A 21,451-nucleotide genomic window follows, 5' to 3' on the forward strand; every position below is an offset into this window, starting at 1 on the left:
ATTCAACAGGCAACTGCTAGCCTGGTATCACCTCAGCTCACAGGATGTGCATTTTTCATTTGGCAGATGGAAGTTGGCTTTACAGGAAAATAAAGTACAAATTTGTTGTCAGAAACTTAGATGGGGGAAATCAGTGTTATCAGAGGACTGGACAGTGAGCAAAGAACTGACCTTGCCAGGAGCAAAACAGAGCTGGGACTGGCAGTGCCTGGTGTGAACTCCTGAAAATCAGGCTGATGGGAAAGCTGCTTTCTGATCACAGCCACTCTCTTATCATTAAATGGAGTACATAAATATAAGCAAGCAAGCATTAGGATTTTGAACATTAAGAACAGGAGGTTGAAACAGTGGGAACAGGTACAGCAGGTGGCAGAAAGCCCAGCACTTATGCCAGGAGACTGTTCCATAATCAAGTCTGAGCTCACCTGCTTAGAACAGCATGGGTGGCTCACCACCCTTTTACCAAGGAGCTGGATTTGACTAACAGCAGGCTCTTAAAAGGATTCAAATGAGCTCCTGCTGCGGATTTGAAGTGACAGAGGTCTGTACTTCCACAGCACAGTTCTCTGTATGGAAGGGACTGAACCAGTGGCAAGGGGCAGTTTTGGGGATTAAAACACGTTGTAAGAATTACATTCCCCGTTCACCTGGTCACGTGCTCACCAACTGCTCTCTAACAAACGGCGGCTTGATGGTTTTAATTCAGTAGTGGCTCGTAAGAGACAGACCAGTTACAGGACACAAATCCTCCTGACAGCCCCAAGAAGTGACCCAAGAACTCCATTTCACGGGGATGGGCCGACTCCTCCCCACCTGTGTCACAACCCCTGACCTGCACAACAGCAGGTGTGATGCACAGCACAGAACGAGGAGCACCAGGGCTCAACCTCCACCCTGGGCAGGATATTTTTAGCTTCTAAAAGAAATCTGCTCTGGCAAAGATTCAAAAATACCTTCAGATCTAAGATAGAGAGCCTTACTGCAATATTGTAATCCAATTCAAAGAGATTCCGCAATTAAACAGGTTTGAGCCAGGAACCAAATGAGTTTTCACTACCTTCTTCTTTTGATCCCATTAGGTACTGCCAGCTCTTCATGAGTATGCACCAAGTTTGGGTGTGTAGTTTGTTTCTGTTGTTCCTGAAATGCACCCTTGCCCACCTCAGTAGCTGCAGTTTTTCCAGCTGTACCACAGAACCAGTAGCTGGAAGCAAAACTTCCTGCAATCCAGGCGTGGGGAAGTGTCGGATATGATGCACAGCACTTCCTACCTGCACACATCGTGGAACTGGATGGCTGTCAAAGGTCTGGCTTAAAAGCCAGCAAGGAGATGTTATCCCTCTGGTGCTTCTAGTGCACTGCACTGCAGTTTCCCTGAAGAGCCACAAATCCCTGCAGTGAAACCCGGGATTCTCCAGCACGGGGAGTTCAAGTGCACAGAGACCACGCAGCAAAAGCCAGAGAAGTGGTTTGGGTTGGATTTTTCAACAAATAAACTTAACACTACACATCTCCCCAGCTAAATCAAAACAAAAGCACTCAAGTCAGTCTATGCTTTAATGGAAAAGGTCAATGCCTTAACTACAAAATATATTTAAATACATAAATAAGTTACTGTAAGAAAAATAACCGCTTGAACATTATACCTCTGTCTTGCATAAACACCACATCTGCACTTAAGCTCTGATGCTCTCTCCATGAAGCTTTGGCCCACATATTTTCCAGCTGACAGCTTAACTACAATGCTACCTTTGGAATTCCTTCCCCCTACAGTGGAGTAGGAGACTGAATGAACTGCTTGTCACCCATTATCTGCCTCTGTGCCACTGCTGCTCCCTCCTTAGGAAGAGGCTGTTCCCACACGCATTATCCTGAACAGGGTGTTGAAGTTGTTGCTTCTTATTGCATCCCGACAAGCACTTATCACCTGTGTTTTGGGTTTGCCAACTGCAAAGAGACAAAAAGGAAAGAAAAGAAAAAATCACTTCAGTTACTGAGTAGGAAACTGGTAAAAATGCTTATTTGATCCAGTCTCAAAACTTAGGGGTTTCTTCCAGTTATTTTTTAAACACATGGTGAAACACCTCCTTTTTTCTAATACATAAATAAAAACCTTTCTTTAAAGAAGAATCATCTGTAGTTCTGTTTTAGGAGAGCTTAAAGGACTTGCTGGAAGGGGAATGCTATGGACAAAAAAGTACCTCCTTCCCAAAAGACCTACAGGACTGATAATACAGAAAAAACAGCCCTGCTTAAGTTGGTAGTTGCTTTTTTTTAAGGCAGAATTATAAACTAAGAACTGAAATATTACTTTTAGAATTATGTTCAACAGAACTAGGAATTTCTGTATCATTCAGGAAGCTGGAAACTACTTTAAACTGTTCTTTCTAAAACTGTGATCCCAGGTTATACTGAACGCTCACAGTTGACTGGCACAGGCAACTGGCTACGACTGAAAAAAGGAAGATTATTTCTACTAATTGAGTTTCAGGCCAAAAAGCCTGAGGTCACTTTAACTAACCCAGGGGGCCTCTGGGACACATCCCATCTGCCTCACCAGGGCCTGAGACTCCCCGATCCCTCCAAAATCACAGACTCACCCCGCAGCCGCCCAGCCCTCTGGATCGCCTGGTTCACAGCCTTCAGATTGTTCAACAGCTCCGTGTGGTTGTTGCAACGAATTTTGTACTGATTTATTAAGTCTCTGTTCAGATCATACAGCTCAATGTACCGTGTCTTCATGTTTTTCCTGGGGGAACAATCAGTCCAGTTATTTGCATCTCTGGGGACAAGAAAGTCACTCCTGGTTTGTCAGTGTAAAGGTGCAGCAATAGGTGGCTGTGATGGCTACCACAGTCTGCCAGCTGTGAGACAACAGATTTGTCAAACCATGTCGGTTATACTCATCATTTTACTTCTAAAAAAAAGTGCTCCATTGCAGTTATTTTACCCAGCAAGCCAAAGTGGAGATGCCACTTTCCCCAGTGAAAGTATCACTGAGCTGCAGTAGCTCAGACACTGCTGCTCTTCACAGTAAAGCTCAGACATCAGCAGAACACAGTAAACTGGAGTGAAAAGACACCTTTCTGTTGTTCTAGAAAGTTCACACACCACAGACAGCTTTTCCTGCTTTCTTCCCTTAATGTATCTTTTCTAACACATCTCACCATCTTGAAGTAGCTTCACCTCACCTGCTCTACACTAAGCCCTACCCTTGCCCTCTCACTTTGCCCTGACTGATTTTCCACCCAAAGAACGAGACAAGGTTCAAAGACAGCTTATGGTGGGACCAGCAAAGGTAAAATTCTACATCAAAAGCTGTAACTAGGCAACTCCTGTATCACACCAATAGTTTTTTGTGCTCTTTTCTGCCTGAAAAGCAAAGACTGGCTGTTCTAAACCCAAAGCACACGAGCTAGGCAGCAGTGGCTCACATGTCTCCCAGGAGCCGTGCATCCTCGGCCTGGACCAGCATGCTGCGGATGAGGTTGGAGTGTTCAGCCATGTCAGCAGTGAGCCTCTGATTCACAGCGTGGTGTTCATCCACCTGTCCAAGGCAAGCAGCTCCTGAGCAAGGGTCCTGGGCACCCTGGGCACCCAGGCTAAACCCTGTGTGCTACTGGCCCAGTGAAATAGGAAATAACATCACAACTTAACCTACCAGCATCCCTGAGACCATTCTCCTTCCCCTCACCCCAGCTGCCAGAGCAGCACCTTGGCCCCTGGAAGGGGGTGAGCAGGCTGAGATACACATTTCATGCTCTGAACCAAACCCACAGCTCAGTCTCCCAGACAACACATTTACATTATCCTAAACAACAGACAGCTGGGGCCCATGGGCCTGTTCTACAGAACAAAGAACAGACACAAAGTCGAGGGTGTCCCACGGAATATACAGCAAGCCATCGTTGGGCTGGTTTCCACAAAGAAGATAAAGCAGTTCAGAGATCCTCTCATAAAATGCTCCCAGTCACTGCTCATCTGCCAGCTTAGAAATGCTCAGTGCCTCCTCACCTTCACCAGCACCTTCCGCAGCTCCTCAAAGTACGCGGGAAAATCTGCTTCCACCTGCAGATCCTCAATGGCCAGGAAGGAGGCCAGGGACTGCACAATGTCCCCAGCCAGATCAATGTCATCTGTGTTGATGGAAATCTGGCAGAAAGGAGAGAAAGCACTTCAGCACTCCTCCATGCCAGAACATCTGCCAGCATCTCAAAGCAGGTCCTTTACCAAGAGGCAAAACTGTTGCAGGGGCAAGCTCTACAGCTTTCAGGAGACAAGGAGACACTGATCTCAAAGGGGCTTTTATTCAGGCTTGGGATAGAGAGGCATCTGTGTGCACAAAGGACCAGTGCAGAAGTTACAGGCAACCTTTGTGCCTCACATTATGGCTCCCTGAAACCAGGTTGTGAAGAAACAAATACCCTCCTTCCTACAGATCTGCAGGCTAAGGAGTTTACTTCACTAACAGGCCCTGGGATTTTACCCACTAACAATAAACAGGCCCAAAAGTTTCAAAAGCATCCCTATAACATGAGTACTTTCTCTGCCTGTTCAGTTGTCCCTCACCCTTAAGTTTCACTGGATAATAATTAGGAGGGAGTTTCCCCTTGCCCATGAAGGTACTCACCTCTCCACCAGGCTTGATTTTGATGCAAAGCTGACCTGCATTACGAAGGGAGGTGAAGCAAACCTGAAAGGGAGCACTCTGAAACTCTGCATCCTCTGGCAGCAAGAAGCTCTGATTCAGCCACATAACGATCTTGCAAAAATAAAATTAAGAGCATCAGCCATCCCCTGTGTGTAAAGCCTGGGGAACCTCACAATGTCCCTGCACGTGATGTGCACCAGGACACCCTGGAAAATTCATTTACTAAATTTCATCCCCTAATGCCATGCCATGAACTTTTCAGAATGAGGAGAGTTGAATCCTCGCACCGAAGCCGAATATTCCCAAAAGAATCAAATCCAATAACTAGAGACCACAGCCTAAGGTCAAAGCAGAAGCCCAAGTCTGGAAACCAGAGAAAGCTGGGAAGCAAGGCTTGGTTCTACTGCAAGAAGTTAAAACTTCGTTTCATCTTATTTTTTGTTCTGGCCATTTAATGCAGTAAAGGTCATGGAAATATGGCAGAGTCCTACAGTGAGGAAAACGACCAGCTCTAATTACTGCCATCCTACAATTCAGATCTTCTGGAACCAAAGCTACAACACTGCTGCTTATCTGTTTCCAAAGTGAGCCATTACCTGGGCACTCTGCTGCCTTTTTCCTGTTCCCTGCTCATTTACAAATTCAACACTCACTACCAGGCTCCTGCCCTTGGCATTCCATCAGCCAGCACACAGCAAACAAGATAATGTCTTAAACACCTCGTGATCTGAGGCCTTTAGTTCCTGCAGAAATTCCTGATGCTGGGAATGCCTCAATAGAGGCATCTCTTAGAGACAGAAAAAAAGCTGCAATACACAGGCTGTTCATGGAATAACTTTTCCTTTGCTATTGGAAATGTCAAGCTGATTGCAAACCCTCCACCTGTGAAGGACTGCAAAACAGGAATCAGGGCAGAAACTCACCCTTTGTGGCCTCTCATTCGTGGTACAGTTCACAAAGCTCAGGGGCTCCGTGGCTGAGTCTGGGCTGCTCAGTGCATACATGGAGAAGCGGGGCAGCTGTCTGGTCAGCTCAAACACGTGGAACTGGGTGCTGGCAGCAAGCCAAAGGGAAAACAGAGACACTTACTAACACAGCAGGGATTCACCTATTGCAACAGTTCCTGGTTCCTTTTTAACTGGGTACCGGTATCAGCAGCCTCCAGTTCCGTAATCAGCTGCTTGCTGCTTCCCAGGAAGAAAGACCAGAACTTGGAAATTCCAGGCTTATCACAGGTTTTAAGACTCCTCCCCACTGCTGAATTTTTAATAATCCTTCCACTGAAACATACTCTCTAGGCTAATGCATTTACAATTTTACTATGTGATTGGGTATTTCCTTTCCAAGTTCACTGAAGTCTTATTAAAAGCAAAATAAAGACAAACAGAGAAAACAAAAAGGGAATTCAGTCCCACACATTCTTTCTGCAGTAGATGGCTCGCTCTCAAAATACACCTCCCCACCCAGAGATTTGAGGGCAATCAGACTTTATCTGGTGAAGAGCTCAGCATCACAGGTGCAACAGTGTTTTTAAGAAAGCATTCCAGCTCTCCTTCCAGTAATAGAACTAACGGTGCACTTCACAAGGGACAAGCCTGAAGCCACATTACTGCTGTGTCCTGGTCCCACAGTGAGCCCTGGAGAGCAGCAGGGATCCCAACTCACCTGTGCCTGTAACCCACAAAGGCTTTGATGTGCAAATCCACGGGGACATCTTTGGGTGGAGTAAGGGGAACACGAACACAGCTCGAGAGGTTCTGCACACTGGGGTGCACCACATGGCTCTCTCCTTCAAAAATGCCCTCAGCAAAGATCAGCACAGCACGGATGATTGTGTCTTAGCAATGAGGAAGAAAAAGCGGTTCCTAAATTAAAAGCTGTCCTCTGGCAACAAACTCACCACTGTTTTCAGAATTAAGCATGATAAACTCTTTATACCCCCTCCTCTGAATTGTGAAAACGTGCCAGGTGACCAGGACCACCACATCTGGGCCTGACTGCATGGCTGGTGTTAGGTGAATTTGCTATCTTAGGGTAGTTCCAGTCTGCATGTAAAGCCAGCTGAAGTCCAGTTGCATTCACACAACACTCTCACTAATGCAGCTGCAGGTTAATGTTTACAGTCAACACAAGGAGTGCTGCAGGGATCACCAACACTGGTTTCATCCAAGTTAAATGTTAATTGCCTTGGAATATAACAGATAACAAGAAGCAAATTCCATCAAACTCCTTTCCCCTGAGACCCAACAAAGGAACACAGCTTGATTCAAAACTCTGTGCAAGGAAAGAAACCACAAAGGGGACATTATAGACAACAAAGGGGAGACATGCAAACCATAAGCTAAATATAACTAAAAATTTGCATGAATTTACATGAAATGAATGTCAAAGGTTGCAGGTTACCACTCACCATTTGTGGTGGAAATACACAGCTCCACATGGGCAGACTGGCTGTCAGAGCCCAGATTAACTGAGAGGGCTGTCTGGAGCTGGGTGTTTGCTGGAATCACACCTCTCTGCCCATCAGCTTCCTTCAACTCAGCATTCAATTCAGCCTGTTAGGAAACACACACTCTTCAGTACCAGAATTTCAAGATTTCCAGTCAAGAAACCTGGAACACAGACACATTAAGTAAGTTCTCTTTTCCTGCAGAAGAAGGTCTCATTGCAGCAATGCCCAGACACTTCACACAGCTGTGAGTGGCAGCTGCATTAGGCACAGAGCTATGGATACTTGGATGCAATTTTTTTGGGTGCTTTACCGTTGATGGAGCTCAGCTCTGTACCCAAACCTGTACTCAGAAAAGCACTTAACATATATCAGTTTTAAGCACAAGCTCATAGAATTCCAAGCTTTTGCTATGGTGGTTGTTTGCTGTTCAAATACGAGTTTGCTCTTTCCTCAGACTATCTTTGAAACTCTTTATTTCTGCACGTTCACCATCAAGCCACAAGTGCTTTTCCTACACCCTGGCAGTGCTCCCAGCCCTCACCCAGTGACCTGATCCTCTCACACGATCCCCTCTGACTCCCAAGTTGGCTTAGGCAGTGAAAATCACAATCCGCAGTCATAAGCCAAGGCTGAAGGGAATCCAGCTCCAAACACAACTGCTCTGGCAAGAGGAAGGAGCAAGGAAAGTGTTGTGTATTAAAATACAAAAAGCAAGTTCTGAACTTGCACAGGGAACAAGCCAAATGCATAAGCAGGAACCCGCAGCAGACAATCTCGCTGCACCCTGACAGGTTACAGCTCTGACTTGTCTGGACTGCCCCACAACCACTTCCCAGATTACTCCAGATTTATACCAACAGGAGGTGTGTTCTGATCCTACACATTATCTAAGTAGTACCTTCGCATTTTCCTCATAATTTCTTAATTCCAGCAGCAGATTTTGTTTCTTCTGACTAAGTTCTCGGATCAGATCCTGCTCAGCACTCGTATCCATCAGGTTTCCTTTCATCTCCTCACCTCCTGGCAGATAGCCTCGGACTGTACAGAAACAAAACACAGCCAGTTTCAGCAAAGCCTTTCCCAGCCTCCCCAAAACTTTCTGTAACAAGACTCTCTTCTATCACCTCTGCAAAAGACACTAAATCTGGTTTTCAGATGGTACTGTTCAGCTGAAGACCTGAGCATTGATTTAGACCCACAGAGGCTCTGGCTTTCTTGGTGATCAGGACAAGAGAAATGTACATTAAAAAAAAAAAAAAAGTGAATTGCCAACCTGCCTTTAAGCTGTACTCACCTGGCCAGACAAGTGCAGCACCCAGTCCTTTTGCAAGAGGATTCCCACTACAATCATTCTTTCAGGTGCTTAGGCAAGTTTGCAATTATGGAAAATTAGTAAAATGTGTACCTGGATTTCTAGAGCTGGTCAGAGGGTTGTTGCTGTCTGGAAGGGACTGTAAGTCACTGTCAATCAGCCAGGAAACAAGATTTACCCACAGCAGTTTTTCCCCAAATCAAGGGATACTTCACCTCAAGGGGTACAACCTGTTTCCCAGTAGTCCAGTGGAGCACAGAGTTCTGGACATATCTCTAAGTGTCTGTGCAGACAGAGGACCTGAACAGATGATGAGACAAAGGCACTTGCTCTAAACTTCCATTTTGCTCTAGGGCTGTGTGCTCTGATTGCAGATGACAATGAAAGCCAGGGACAGAAGTCTTATACCTGCAAAGAATATGCTGCCTGACTGTGTATTAGTGCTGCCCCAAAAAAGTTGCATTCAGCTTGCCCACTGATGAAAGGACCCATTTTATTATTTCTGGGTGAATCATTCATTTAAAATGAGAGCAAGAGAGAAAACACAGTGCAATACAGAACACCTCATGTGAAAGGATGCTCTAATGACATTGCCTATATAATCCCAGCCACACCAACTAGTAAGGCCTAAAGGGATCCCCATTGTGCCAAGGCTTGTTTACAATGGACCCATCAGAAAAGGGTGCTCATGTTCAGTGATAGAAACCTGCACAGCTCTGTAAGGATAAGGTTCTTCAGAACTGCCTCCACTGTACCCCTTCTGTAAGCTTGGGAAAAAGGTTTATAAGCCCAAGTGCAGCAAATCCCCACAGCCTGTGATTAAGACAGACACCAAAATACTATGCTATTTAACAAGGACAGGCTTTTGTTTCAAATGGGTTGTGCCAGACCTGCCTGTCTCAGGCCACTGACGCCAAGCAGTCGGATAATCACACCAGTGTCTTTCCTGGAGCCATCCCTGTAAATTCATGCTGAGCTTATTTAAATAATCTGTGATCATATTTGTTTCCACTCACAGTAACTAGGTCTGACTTTTTGAATGCATGGTGGGACAAATCCAGCACTTCTCAGGAGAGACTGGAGAGCATTTTCCAGGAAACAAAGCGCTGTTAACATCTAAAATTTCTAATATAAAAACCACCTGCAGAAGAAAACCAAAACACACACACCCTCAGCTCTCTAAACACCTTTACCCCCTGTAAAGCAGCCAATAGAAAAAAAAAAGATTTCCTATACATTCATCTATTATAATGTAGCCTGAAGAACCCGAGTCTGTCCTGAATATCATTATCTTTGCATTAGGATGGGGCTTCTTCCATTAGACAAATGAATTTTGATGGCTTCTTGGACCATAATGAAACACACGCCGATTCTCACAGAGAAGGTGATATTCAAAACCCCGTTTCCAGATAGAGTACCTCAAAATTCCCTTAACTTCACATAAAGCCAAGGGAATTTGGCACACAGAATGTTGGAAGCAAAACAATGTTTAGCTAATCTGAGATGATGTGATGTGCCTGATATTACCGTGTATTAAATTAATATCCTGAACACTTCTCTTACCTTCCCCATCAACTGAACAGCAGATTAACTGGGTGCTTCCATCCATCCTGTAATCCCCCTCCACCACTCCTGCAATTGAGGAAGCAAAGTTGTCCTTGAAGATGACCTCCCCAGTGCGGTCACTGCGGGCATCAACCTGCAACAACAAAAGAGAGTCCCAAGCCTCAGCATGAACAGAAAAGCCAGCTCCAAAACAGGAGTCATGCCATCCTCTGAGCTGTTAACTGAAGGCCAGCTCCACTCACAGAACTGCAGGTGAAGCTGCAGCTCTGCAGATCCAAACACCACACGTGAAAAAAATACCATCCAGAAACGACCTCCAGGCAGACTCAGCTAGAGGGAACTGCTCTTCAGAGCTGCTTCCCTAAGTTACACACAAGGAAGGAAAGGAAGGGACTGCAAGTCTGCACTGGGAAGGTTATGCACATATGAATGCAGCAATGATGGGACTAAACCAGAAATAATGCAGTATTTACAGCCTGTCCTCCTGGCTGCAGCCCTTGTGCAGGGAATTATTTTTATACACAAATATCACAACCTTCAATTACCTCTCACTGGAGAAGAAGGGTGAGGGGGGCTCAGTTCTGTGCACTGTGTATTTTCCAAAGCACAGCTCCCAGCATTACTCTTTCTAGGAGCTATGAACTGTTTCAGATCAACAAGCTGGGTAGAGACTGCCAGTGGAAAAGAACAGGAGTAAAGCAAGGAGAGGTTCTCTCTTTAACAATCACCTAATCCAACATAAGTTACAACATATCTGGGCTCCAGACTGCCAGCTTGATATGAAGTTATTAAATTCCCCCAGGCTAATGACAGTAATGAGAGGTGTGAAGAAAAAAGCACAGCTTCACAAAAAAAACCTGGCAAGCTGCATCCAGGAGGGATGTGGCAGTTAAAACAGTCATTTCTGACAAAGGGGAATACCAAGGAACAGGTTTAAAAGACTAAAACTGAGCTGTACAGAACGCCTTTACATAAAATTAAATAATGCTTGATTAATCCTGCCACAGCCGAGACTGACGCTGCTCTCCTGTTACATAACTGCTTTGTCTTCCCTGTAGTTTGGGAACATTCAGGAAACACTGCAGAGGATTATTACCATGTCCTCAAGACACACCTGAAAAGAGACACTCAGGAGCTTTAGGATGTGGCATATGATCCCTGCTGCCACAGAAACAACTTGCCACACCTTTGCAACTGACTCTGAGCTAAGCAGGGGAAGCAGCTTTTCTCTGATCTTGCACTTGGCACTGGACTCACCAGCCAAACCAGGTTTATTGCAATAGATCTTCAGTGCTTGGCTTTCTTTTTAATCTTTTGGATTGCTGTTCCTCAGATAATTTAACAGCCTCGATCAAACACCGTTTCCACATCTACAGCTCTTCATTTCCCCCCTGTATAAACTCACCTTCCCATTGGACCAGCCAGTGATCAACTCAGGCACTCCATCAGAGTTCAGGTCAAATGCATGTATGCTCATCGCCTGGTTTTTTGACTGAGCACAGAAAAGAAAGAACAAATTAGGTTTGAGTATGTTTTCTGAATTGCACATGCTTGACACATGCAAGACTGGACTATGAGGCTACAGAGACTAGAGAAAGAAACACAGTACTGTCTCTTAACAGGCAGTTTGAGCATCGCTATCTCTCAGGCCACACACACGTGTGAAATCTTAGCCCTTGCATTACTGATCTACTCCACTGCTTTCAAAGGACCTAATTGTTCCTTTAAATACATTTCCATCCAAGCAGATGATTAAACTCACAAAAACAAAGCATAAAAAGGCAAATCCTCTGGGAAAAAAAAATCAGGTCTTCAACACTGTCATAAAATGAGACCACCAAGGACAGCCATGAGCCTCTCCCTACCACCTCCTAGGGAATCTTTTCTTATTACTATTAAATATACTGTTCTAATCTGTGTTATATTAAGAATATTAAAATGGGCATCAGGAAAGGATCTTGCCAAATTGATTCGCTGGAGCAGCAAATTGCTGCTGATGAGAAAAATTAACTTTGAACACAGACAATGCAAGATTTCAGTCTCTGAAAAACAGTTCATTGATTCAACAATACAGCCAGAGGCATTTTCTAACATGAATTCGAATTTCTCTCTTACTTAAACAACCCTGTGAAGCTAAAGAATCCTTAGGTGTATGGCTGTATCCAGGTTGTTTAAGCCATCACCAACAGCCCAAAAGGAACTGACACACTATTCATTTTGCATGTACCTATAAAAACAGGCAGATTTTATAAGAACAAAGCTCCATTAAGTTCTCTGCTCAAAGTTCATCTGAGGAGGCAGGATAACATCAGGCTGACCTGAGATCAGGTACCAAGTCTCCTAGCAGCCTTCAAGCTTGCAGTGATGATATTCCAACCCTGGACTAACCTTAATCCTCCAGTAGCGGGCTGTCCTGTCGTACACTCCCACGGTCCCGTTAGCGAGAGCGTAACCAAACCGACTGCCATACATGGGGCTGAGGGCAGTAATGGTCTTGGGGGGAAAGGAGGGAGAGAGAGGATACAGCAGTGAAAACCTCTGCAACTTCAGGGAACGGGCTACACGATCTCTCATATGAACTCTACAGCACTTAAATGGTAAATCAGTCTGTTGCAGGAAGCACCGAGTACTGAAGAAAATACTTTTTAAAAATCAGTTTGAAATCACCAAAGGCCTTGTAGGATTTCCTCACACAAGCTGCGTCCCCAGTGTTAGGACACACTTTAGCAAGGATTGCAGAACTGCCCTCCAACTGTGTACTTTGCCCAAGTATTTCCTACCACAGACAGCAACTGCTCACAGGATTCCTGTGGTCACCAGTGCTAACACACTGTCAGTGAAAAACTAGTCCAAACACACAACAGTCCTGAAGCTTCAGGAGCTGAGGATGTCAAAGGTTCAACTTCACCTGGGTTAGGAAAGCCCTACAGATATTATTGGTAGAAAATCTTTGCCCAAGATTAATGAGATAAAAATTAACAGCTTCCACACTTGGACTTCTTTGGAACACAACTGGAACACCAGGCTAGGTATTACCTGAATAAATAACAGCTCTGGGGAAACACCTGAGAGTCATAACTCAGCCTGTTTCTCACTCCTTCTAAGACCCATTCTTCATTAAGCTAAGGTTCTCAGTGCTTGGAAATGCAGGTTTTTCCATGCACTAGAGATTTTAATGTCAGGAGGAACAACTGCAATCATCTGTCTGGTCTTCTGTACAACATAGCACAAGAGACTTCCTTCAATTAAATTCTTCACCAACTTCTTATTTAAACTCAGCTGACTGTGCTCCTTGGGATTTTTTAGCATAAAACATGCAAACCCTTTATCCTTTCCTCACACAATCTTCTCCACAGTCTTTCACAAGTATCAAACCCCTCTAAATTACAGGCACTCAGTAAGGACAAAAGACCCCAGCAACAGTTAGAAACTCAAAGGTAACACTCTGTAAAACTATACCTGATTGTCCATTTATAAAGGTCACAACAGTCCACAGCTTCACTCTCATCAGTAAGTGATTAAACAGACAAAATGCAAACTGTTCAAGACTTCCAAACCAAGCACAATGTATAAAGCTATTGTTCCCTGGATTTACCCTCCCAAAAAGAAAGGTTTAGGTGTAGCTGTGTCTTTCTAAATGAGAACAGTAGGATTGTAACAGGCCTCCTAAGACTCTGCAGGTGTGAATTTAAAACAATTCTACTGTGGATCTGGAAATAAATCACACATGAGAGTGAGGGACCTTTAGCTTCCCTTTAACCAGAAATCACCACATGACCAGATTGGCCTCTGCACACACAGCAAGATGTGTTACAGGCCCAGTTCTAATTCTAGCCATAGCAAAAGCCTCCTTTCCTAGAACAGTGGATTTGTCTTTTATAGCTCTCCCTAAGTGGTTTAATAGCTAAGCCTTCTAGTCCCACCTTGGTAGGAGGGAGACCTCAGATCTTTAAGCACAAAGGCCTGTAACATGCCCTTACTCTACCTTGGCTCCAGAAGGGCCGTGAGAAGACTGAGAACACTCCTAAATGCTGTGAAAAGGCTTTTTTACTTCCTTCCAAGAAACTCAAATCTAACAGTGGAGGTCCTCTCTCAGTTCTTAAGCTAAAGAGCATCCCCTACACCTTTTATTTATCCCTCTGTAAACCTTTCTGCCCCATGCCTTGCTTTAGTCACCACAGCCCTTCTCAGACAGCCAGTGCATAACTCCAGCTGCAATACAAACTTCCAGTTTTGCCTGGGCATCCCCCTTCTGCCCTGCCATGCACTGTCTGGATTCACACAGGGGCAAGTTACCTCATGATGATTGTGTCAACGCATTTGAGGAAACCTGTAGAAGAGACTGTTTTGCTCAGAAGACACTCAGAGCTTCAATCACAACCCAGTAACCTTAAACACCCTTGGACACGGCCCTGACTTTCAGTCAAACAACAGTCACTGTTCTCAGCTGGCTGAAGCTTTGTAAATAAACAGAGCAAAAAAACCCCCTGTGTAATGAAAGACATCATTAAACTCTAACTTTTGCAGTTCTAGCAGAACAGATACTGTGCCAAATAGTTAAGTAACTATTTAACTACACAGTAAATCTGAACCAGAGAAGAGTACACAACACTTTCAGCTCCATCAGCAACTATAATAAACATTAGCCACAAGTAATTTACCTCTGTCTCTGACATCTCTGCCACGATCTCATCTTCTTTAAACACCCGGATATCAAAATCTTCAGAGCCAACAAGAAGCTGAAAAAAAAAAAAGTGTACCTTAAAAATAGCTATTCAAGCTAAGGAAATAAAAAGAATATACACCAGGATCCAGAGGACAAACAAATATTCCAAGTCCAACAAAGAGGTTTTGACAGATGTTTGAAAAGTTGCCAGTGGAGCAAAAGTTACAAGATTTCAGAAGTCTCCTGTTGATCAAGTATTAGTTACTCCTTTTTTTTTGTCAAGTCAGTCTCTACAAAAGCATAGTGAAATATCTGGGGCAGGAATGAGAAAAGATACTTTGGAACACCAAGGCTCTGTTCTTTTCTTACTGTAGAAGATTCAGTGTTACAATTCTTACCTGCAATTATATATATATATATATATATTCCTATTGTTTGTCTCACGTCATATCAGCAAGATGTGTGTTTCAAGTTATCTGTATTTTAAATCAGCAGAACAAACACTATTTCATTTCCCCATGTCACTATAAAGAAACAGGAGGGCTGGATCTAAAGGCAAATTTCTTGATTTTACCAAGTATAAGTGAAGCTTTTCACAGGACAGCTTCTTAAGAGCTCACTTTTACATCTAAGATGCTTGTGAGTTGTTTCTCTGAAATTCAAAACAGAATTTATTAAGCATATTCAAGAAATACCACTGAAAGAGATGCCTTGCAACTGATGATCACAGGTATTTCATTGTATTGCTCCTGGTGTAGGGAATTAAAAAGAGAGAAGTTTTCCACTACAGTTAGCAATCAGTGCACCAAAGCCAGGCAGCAATGCTGTGAAGACTCCAGATGTGACTGGTTTAGCCATCCAAGGAGTGCCAGAGCACTGCTGCTCCTTACACATTGACTCAGCATTTTGCATGTCCTTGCCAGACCAGAGCCTGGGAAAGGCACAACTCCCACGCAAGGATCACTTCAGCTGGTAATATAAGTCAGGAATACCTGACAACCCAAGTTTTTTTATTATTATCATTTCACTACAAGACCACAAGAACAGCTGAAGTCACGTGTAAATGGTTACAAACCTCGGTTTTGCCATCACCATCAAAGTCACACAGTGCTAATGAACGAACGTTGTCTCCGGTAACCTGAAAATAGAAGGACAGTCCTCAGTGCTGGGGACAGCTGCCAGAAGCTGAACTGTTTTTATTATCTCAACTGCAACAGAACAGTTGACACAGTCAACAGTGCTCAAGCAACATCTGAGTGCACTGAATGCACAACCAAAATACAATTTAAAGTCTGAGATAAATTAAGGAGGATCAACAACCGAATTAATATTCACACATAAAAACACCCCAGATGAATTAGTGCCATTGAAAGAATCTTCTAACAACATCAAAACCATTATGCACAGCCTTACCGTCCAAAAATGGTCATTTCCTTCACAATCAAAGCCCTGCAGGGCACAGTTCCCACCAATAATAGCAAGTGGAGGTGAAATATCTCCAAGCTTTCCAAGAACTATTGCATTGGCTCCATCTGAAACCTACAGAGAAACATCAAAGGAAAAAGAAACAGCAGACAATAAGACATCAGAGTACAAAAATCAAGGAGAGAGCCTCCAACATTATCACTGTCGTTGTAGCTGAGCTCTGAATGCCTATTAATTTTTTTTAATTTTGTCTTGCTAGGTGATGTGTGACACATTATGAAAATTCGCTCTCACACACACAGACACACATCACATTCACATCTTTATTTTGAAATACTGCAGATATTCTACAGACAAAATGTTCTGAATACAGTAGTAGAACTAATACATAGAACAGAAGCACAATTAATTGACAATGTAATGTAGAAACTGCGATCTTTGGAATGGAAAGAAACAGAAAACAATGGGGATACTAAAAAAAGCAAGACAGTTAAATTGAACTTGCCTCTCTGTAAAACAAATCTGAGTTGTTATACACATCATAAGCCAACAAATTAGTCTGTGTTCCGACCAGAAGACAATCATAACCCAGCTGAGGGTTCAGCACTCCCGAAGCCAGACAAGTGATCCCTTGATTAATGTTGAGAAGAGAAATGTCCGAATCTTGGTTACTTGGCACCATTCGGTTTGTGCTTGTTCTCTGCCCTCGGGCATGAGGATTGTGAATAAAAACCTGCAGAAACAAGGCTATAAATATTAACACAAAGCATGTATCTGTGTATACAAACAATAAAGACTATTGTTTGCATAATAAATGCGATGGGGAAGAAGGGCATTCACTTAACCTACGTGAGGACAAAAGACTGGGGGTTTTGCTGACAATAGTATTTCTCACAGTTATTCTTTAACCTGTACCAGAAAAAGGGAAATGGCAGGAAAAACTGCTCTGGCCAGTGGAATTGCGACACCATTGTTTTGTTTGTTTCTGAAAATGACAACTGGGGAGTCTTCAGAGTAAGGCAAAAAAAAAAAGCAAACCAAAGGGAACAACAACAAACTAAACAAATTACATCCAGCTGGTAACAGTGTTTGCAAAACACCCCAAACATTTAGGACAATTTAGCTGGTACCTATCTGTAACCTCCATCTGGGGGTGAGCACGGTTAATTTAAAAAGGAGCCTGTGATAAATAAGGTTTTATTCTCACTGACCAAATATTCAGTCACTGTAATTATCTGGAGCCAAGTCAGAGGATCTCAGGATATTATGCTCAACAGCTTTGCTTTATGGCTGTGCAGTCTGTACCTTGGACGAGCCCATGTTCTGTGCTGTTCCTAAAGGCTCCAAAATAATAATGCTGGGAAGCATCACAGATGAACCCTGTTTGTATTTACAGCCACCTAAGTGCCTCCGTGGGTTGATGCTTCAACCTATGTTTTGTTAATTATTCAGACTGTAGCTAACCCCGTATGTTTATGGTTCACACTCAAACAGGGCACAGGGGATGGACTCTGTGCATCACCCACAGAAACCTCAGCACCGCTGCCCTTATCAGCACCGAGCTTGGTGTGTACCAGTGCCAAGGCTCACTGCTGCGACTGAGAACTGTATGATAAAACTCACGGCTTGAAAAAAAAAAAACCCAGAGTGAAAGTTTCCTTGGCAACTTGGGTTCGTTGAGTGGGTTGCGTTGGAAGGGACCACTGGAGTGGGGACCACTCCAAGAGAGTCCCCAGAACGTGTTGCTCTGGACTGTGTCCAGAGAGTTTTCGAATACCTCCGGGCAGGAGACTCCACAGCCTCTCCCCAGTGCCAGTGCCCGGCCGGGTCAGCAGCTGTTAATGTTTGCGGTCTCCCCGCTGCCGCAGAGGCTCCAGCACCGCGCCCCGCGCCCGCACACAGCCCCGGCGCCTCGGGGGAGGCTCGGGCCTGCGGGGGGGCGAGGGACACGAGCCGCCAGCCCCCGGCCCGGCTCCCCCGGGGCCCGGGGGGATCAGCGCGGCTCCCGCGGCCGCTCCTGCCCCGTTACCTTGCCCGCCTGCGTGGCGGCCGCCAGGCAGGGGTGCGTCCCGTCGTACCGGCCCAGCGCCACCATGCGGGGCAGGATCTTGTGGTTCAGCTTCAGCGTGAACACGGGCACCAGCATGATGGGAGCGGGGAGCGGAGCGGGCACGGCGGGACGCGGAGGGAAGCGGAGGGCCGCGGGCACCGGGCCGGGCCGCGGGGCAGCCCCACACGCGGATCCGCCGGGCCCGGCACCGGCACCGCCCCGCGCACGCGCGGCCCCCGCGTCAGCGGGGACGGGCGAGACCAACGGGGGGAAGTGGGGGGGGAGGCCGAGGGTAAATGGGGGAGCGGGGGGGGTGGGACTGGGCGCTGCGGGAGACGGGGGGCTGGGGGGCAGCTGGGGGAGAGGGGACTGGGACTGGGACTGGGACTGGGACTAGGGGGGCAGTTCCAGGAGCAGGGGTTGGGACTGGGGGCGGCAGTTGCAAAGATCTGGGGAGCTGGGGGCCAACTGGAGTGTAGGACTGGGCGAGGTAGGGGGGCGATCACAAAGGTCGGGGGGCTAACTGGGGGTATGAGGGGGCATCTGAGGGAGCTGCGGTGGGGAATTAGGGGGCCAGGAGAGCAAACGCAGAGGTCAGGAGAGCTGAGGGGCAGTTTGGGATGCAGGGGGGCAGTTAGGGGAGATGGAGGACAATAGGAGGTGTGGAACTAGGGGGGCCATTTCCAGAGGTCAGGAGAACCGGGGGAGCAACTGGAGGTGCTGGGGCAGCTGGCAGAGCTGGGGGCAGGAGGTTAGAGACAATTACCCCCTGGGCGGCCGCAGGGGTCCCCAAAACCCCCATTGCCACCTCGATCCGGCTCCTCTGTGGGGTCAGCACCCAGCTGGGGCCAAGGGGTGCCTCATCTCTGTCCCCGGCCCCCTCGCCTCACCAGCTCCGCACTTGCCTTTACTCACACCTTCCCTCACAGCACAGGGGTGTAAACCAGCAGTATCTCTAATCAAGGAGCAGCAAACCAGTAAAACCCAACCCAGAGTTACAACGCTCTGTGCAGCTGGGAAGGCACAGCCTCAGAGCATCGGTGCCGCAGGTTTATGGGATTATGCACTGGTTCATACAGAATCCGACCGTTGGGGCGCTGGGAGGAGGTTGGAAATGGGAGGGCCAGAGGGCAAACCCCACAGAGCCGTAGTGTAAGCGCTGGTGCCGGCCCCCATCCCAGTGTGGATTCCAGACCCTCATGAGTCCCCCTGCAGTGCTCACTCCCTGCCCAGCCATGGGCTGGATAGGGAAACCCTGGCTCAAGGTCATGACTTTGAAAGTTCTTAAGTTATTTTGGCTTTAAGAAATATCTTAACACGATAACCCTCACGAGTCTGTAAACACACCGTGCTCTCAGGCAGCGCCCAAATCCAGCACCTGCCATCCACTGGCACGTTATCACCCCCATCCCAGCAGGAGGCGGGTTTGGAAAGGGGCACACTGAAACAACAGCTCTTCCTTCCCTGCAGAGGCCACCGGAGCGAGGCAAAGATTCCTTTATTTCCAGGCGAGCGGCAGGCACGTCCCAGTTGGCATTTCCTTGTGCCCTGGCCCAGCCCTGGCCGGCAGCAGCGTCCCTGCCCCGCATGCGAAGGAGGGCTCTCAAAGGCACTGCTTGAGTGGGGATCACGCGATTCTGAATGTGACCACCTCCTTTTCCTCTTTTTTTTAATTGTTTTTACCGGGTTTTTCTGGCAGCTCCATCAATGTGCCATTATACTTGCGGATAACGAGGCAGCAGTTGTGAGCAGCATGTTAAAGAGGGTGTTTTTTTCCCCTTTGTGGCTCTTTTTGGGGCGAGTGTGGGTCTCTGTGCCAGCCTTGCAGTGGGTCCCTCCTCCTGTGCGCTGGTTTGGGACTGGAGCACAAAGGCAAAGCACCAGCGTGAACTCGGGCACGCAACGAGGTGTTGCTCAAAGCCAGCAAACACTGCTGCCCTCACAGGGAAAATCACAGAATCCTAGAATGGTTTGGGTTGGAAAAGACCTTAAAGATCATCTAGTTCCTGCCATAGGCACAGAAAAAAATCCCCAGCTCCCCTCCCAGCAGTGCCAAGCATTGCTCTGCTGGGCTCCACAAACCCAACTGAGCAAAAGTGGAGGGAAAACTAGCTCAGAGACCTTTTTAAGCTGCTAAAACTGTAAATGGATGAAAATTTCAACTTCTCACAAGTATGTATGATTTGAGCTGTAAATATTATTTTTCATCACTAATTATGGTACTGGGCTTGGCACGTCTGCAACACGGTTAAATTACAGCTGCCACTTTGAATTGGCTGGCTCTGAAACTCTTAATATTGAAATCATGGCTTTTAGCACTCATTTCCCTTCGTTTGAAAGGCTCATCATCTATAAAATAACATTAAATTATATTTATTTATTTTATAAATAAAAGAATAAAATATAATAGAATTTATTTGCATCTAAATGTACAGCATCCAGTCCTGAGTCCTGAGCAGAACCTGGGACAGGGGTCTTTCCCTTTCCCCACTTTTATAAGGGGGAAAATCCCATCTAATCCTCGCTGAGCTCCGGGGTTTCACTGCTGCACAGCTGGGGGCTGCTGTGTGGCCAGGACCAGCGTGGCTGAATTTGAAGGATTATTCAGCTTGTTCTCTAGAGTAGGGGATCTTAAAATCCGGGAAGAGATCATCACCATCCTCTTTCCTGGATACTCTGGACAGGCTTTGCTCTTTTGTTTGCTCTTTTCCAGCTCCTGGGGGAAAACAACTTTATATATGTAATATAACAGATAGAATGTAATAACAGAATATCTTAATGTAATATAATATTTTAAAGCTGATATTATTTAATATAATAAGATATTATATAATAAATATGGCTGTTATATAATCAAACATGCTTGGCATGGGCTGCTGGCTTTCTAGGCAGGTTGCACAGAGAAGCTGGCCACGACTCCACAACAGGTACAAGGATCATCACCCGCCCAGAAGCTGTTTCTTGGCAGGTTTAAAAACTAAGTGAGAACTCCCAATGCCTTTATCTGCCTGGCAGTGCTAAGGAGCACCCAGACATCGAGTTTGGAAAAGTTTGGGCAAAAATAACTACCTCCAGCCTTTGAGGGGGGGATAGCTTGGCTGGGGGGAGTGGGGAGGGACAAGCAATTGCATCTGCACACTGAGATACTTCTTAAAATTAAGAAGGAGCCTGTCTGCAGGGGCTTTGCTCTTTCCCCATCCCAGGTTTGCTGCCCCAGCTGGAGCAGTATTTCTGGTCCATCCCATCCTATGCAGATCCCTGAGGTGGGAGATGCTTTGAGTGGGGATGGAAGGAGCTGCTGTGGCAGATCCTGACTCCACAGCTCTGCT

At 45.9% G+C, this 21,451-nt stretch overlaps 1 protein-coding gene across 1 annotated transcript; it reads right to left on the reverse strand.

The window, feature by feature from the left end:
- Positions 1–1,539: 1,539 nt before the first annotated feature.
- Positions 1,540–18,332, reverse strand: BBS2 (Bardet-Biedl syndrome 2). The gene is made up of 17 exons (XM_032700935.1): positions 18,102–18,332; positions 16,578–16,805; positions 16,061–16,186; positions 15,723–15,785; positions 14,643–14,720; positions 12,370–12,474; positions 11,387–11,473; positions 9,979–10,114; positions 8,002–8,141; positions 7,062–7,206; positions 6,317–6,488; positions 5,575–5,704; positions 4,631–4,762; positions 4,015–4,152; positions 3,435–3,547; positions 2,601–2,749; positions 1,540–1,947 (listed from the first exon to the last, which is right to left on the reverse strand). Exons 1-17 carry the CDS (start codon positions 18,216–18,218, stop codon positions 1,841–1,843), a joined length of 2,166 nt encoding a protein of 721 aa, XP_032556826.1. The 5' UTR covers positions 18,219–18,332; the 3' UTR covers positions 1,540–1,840.
- Between the last annotated feature and the right edge of the window lie 3,119 nt (positions 18,333–21,451).

The sequence above is a fragment of the Chiroxiphia lanceolata genome, chromosome 13, assembly GCF_009829145.1.
Source record: "Chiroxiphia lanceolata isolate bChiLan1 chromosome 13, bChiLan1.pri, whole genome shotgun sequence".
Lineage (NCBI taxonomy): Eukaryota > Metazoa > Chordata > Aves > Passeriformes > Pipridae > Chiroxiphia > Chiroxiphia lanceolata.

Coding starts and splice junctions, on each gene's coding strand:
- BBS2 (XM_032700935.1), bottom strand. CDS start 18,218: ATGCTGGTGCCCGTGTTCACGCTGAAGCTGAACCACAAGATCCTGCCC. Junction 16,806..18,101: donor CCGCCACGCAGGCGGGCAAG/GTAACGGGGCAG, acceptor TTGTTTCTGCAG/GTTTTTATTCACAATCCTCA. Junction 15,786..16,060: donor GAAATGACCATTTTTGGACG/GTAAGGCTGTGC, acceptor TTCTATTTTCAG/GTTACCGGAGACAACGTTCG.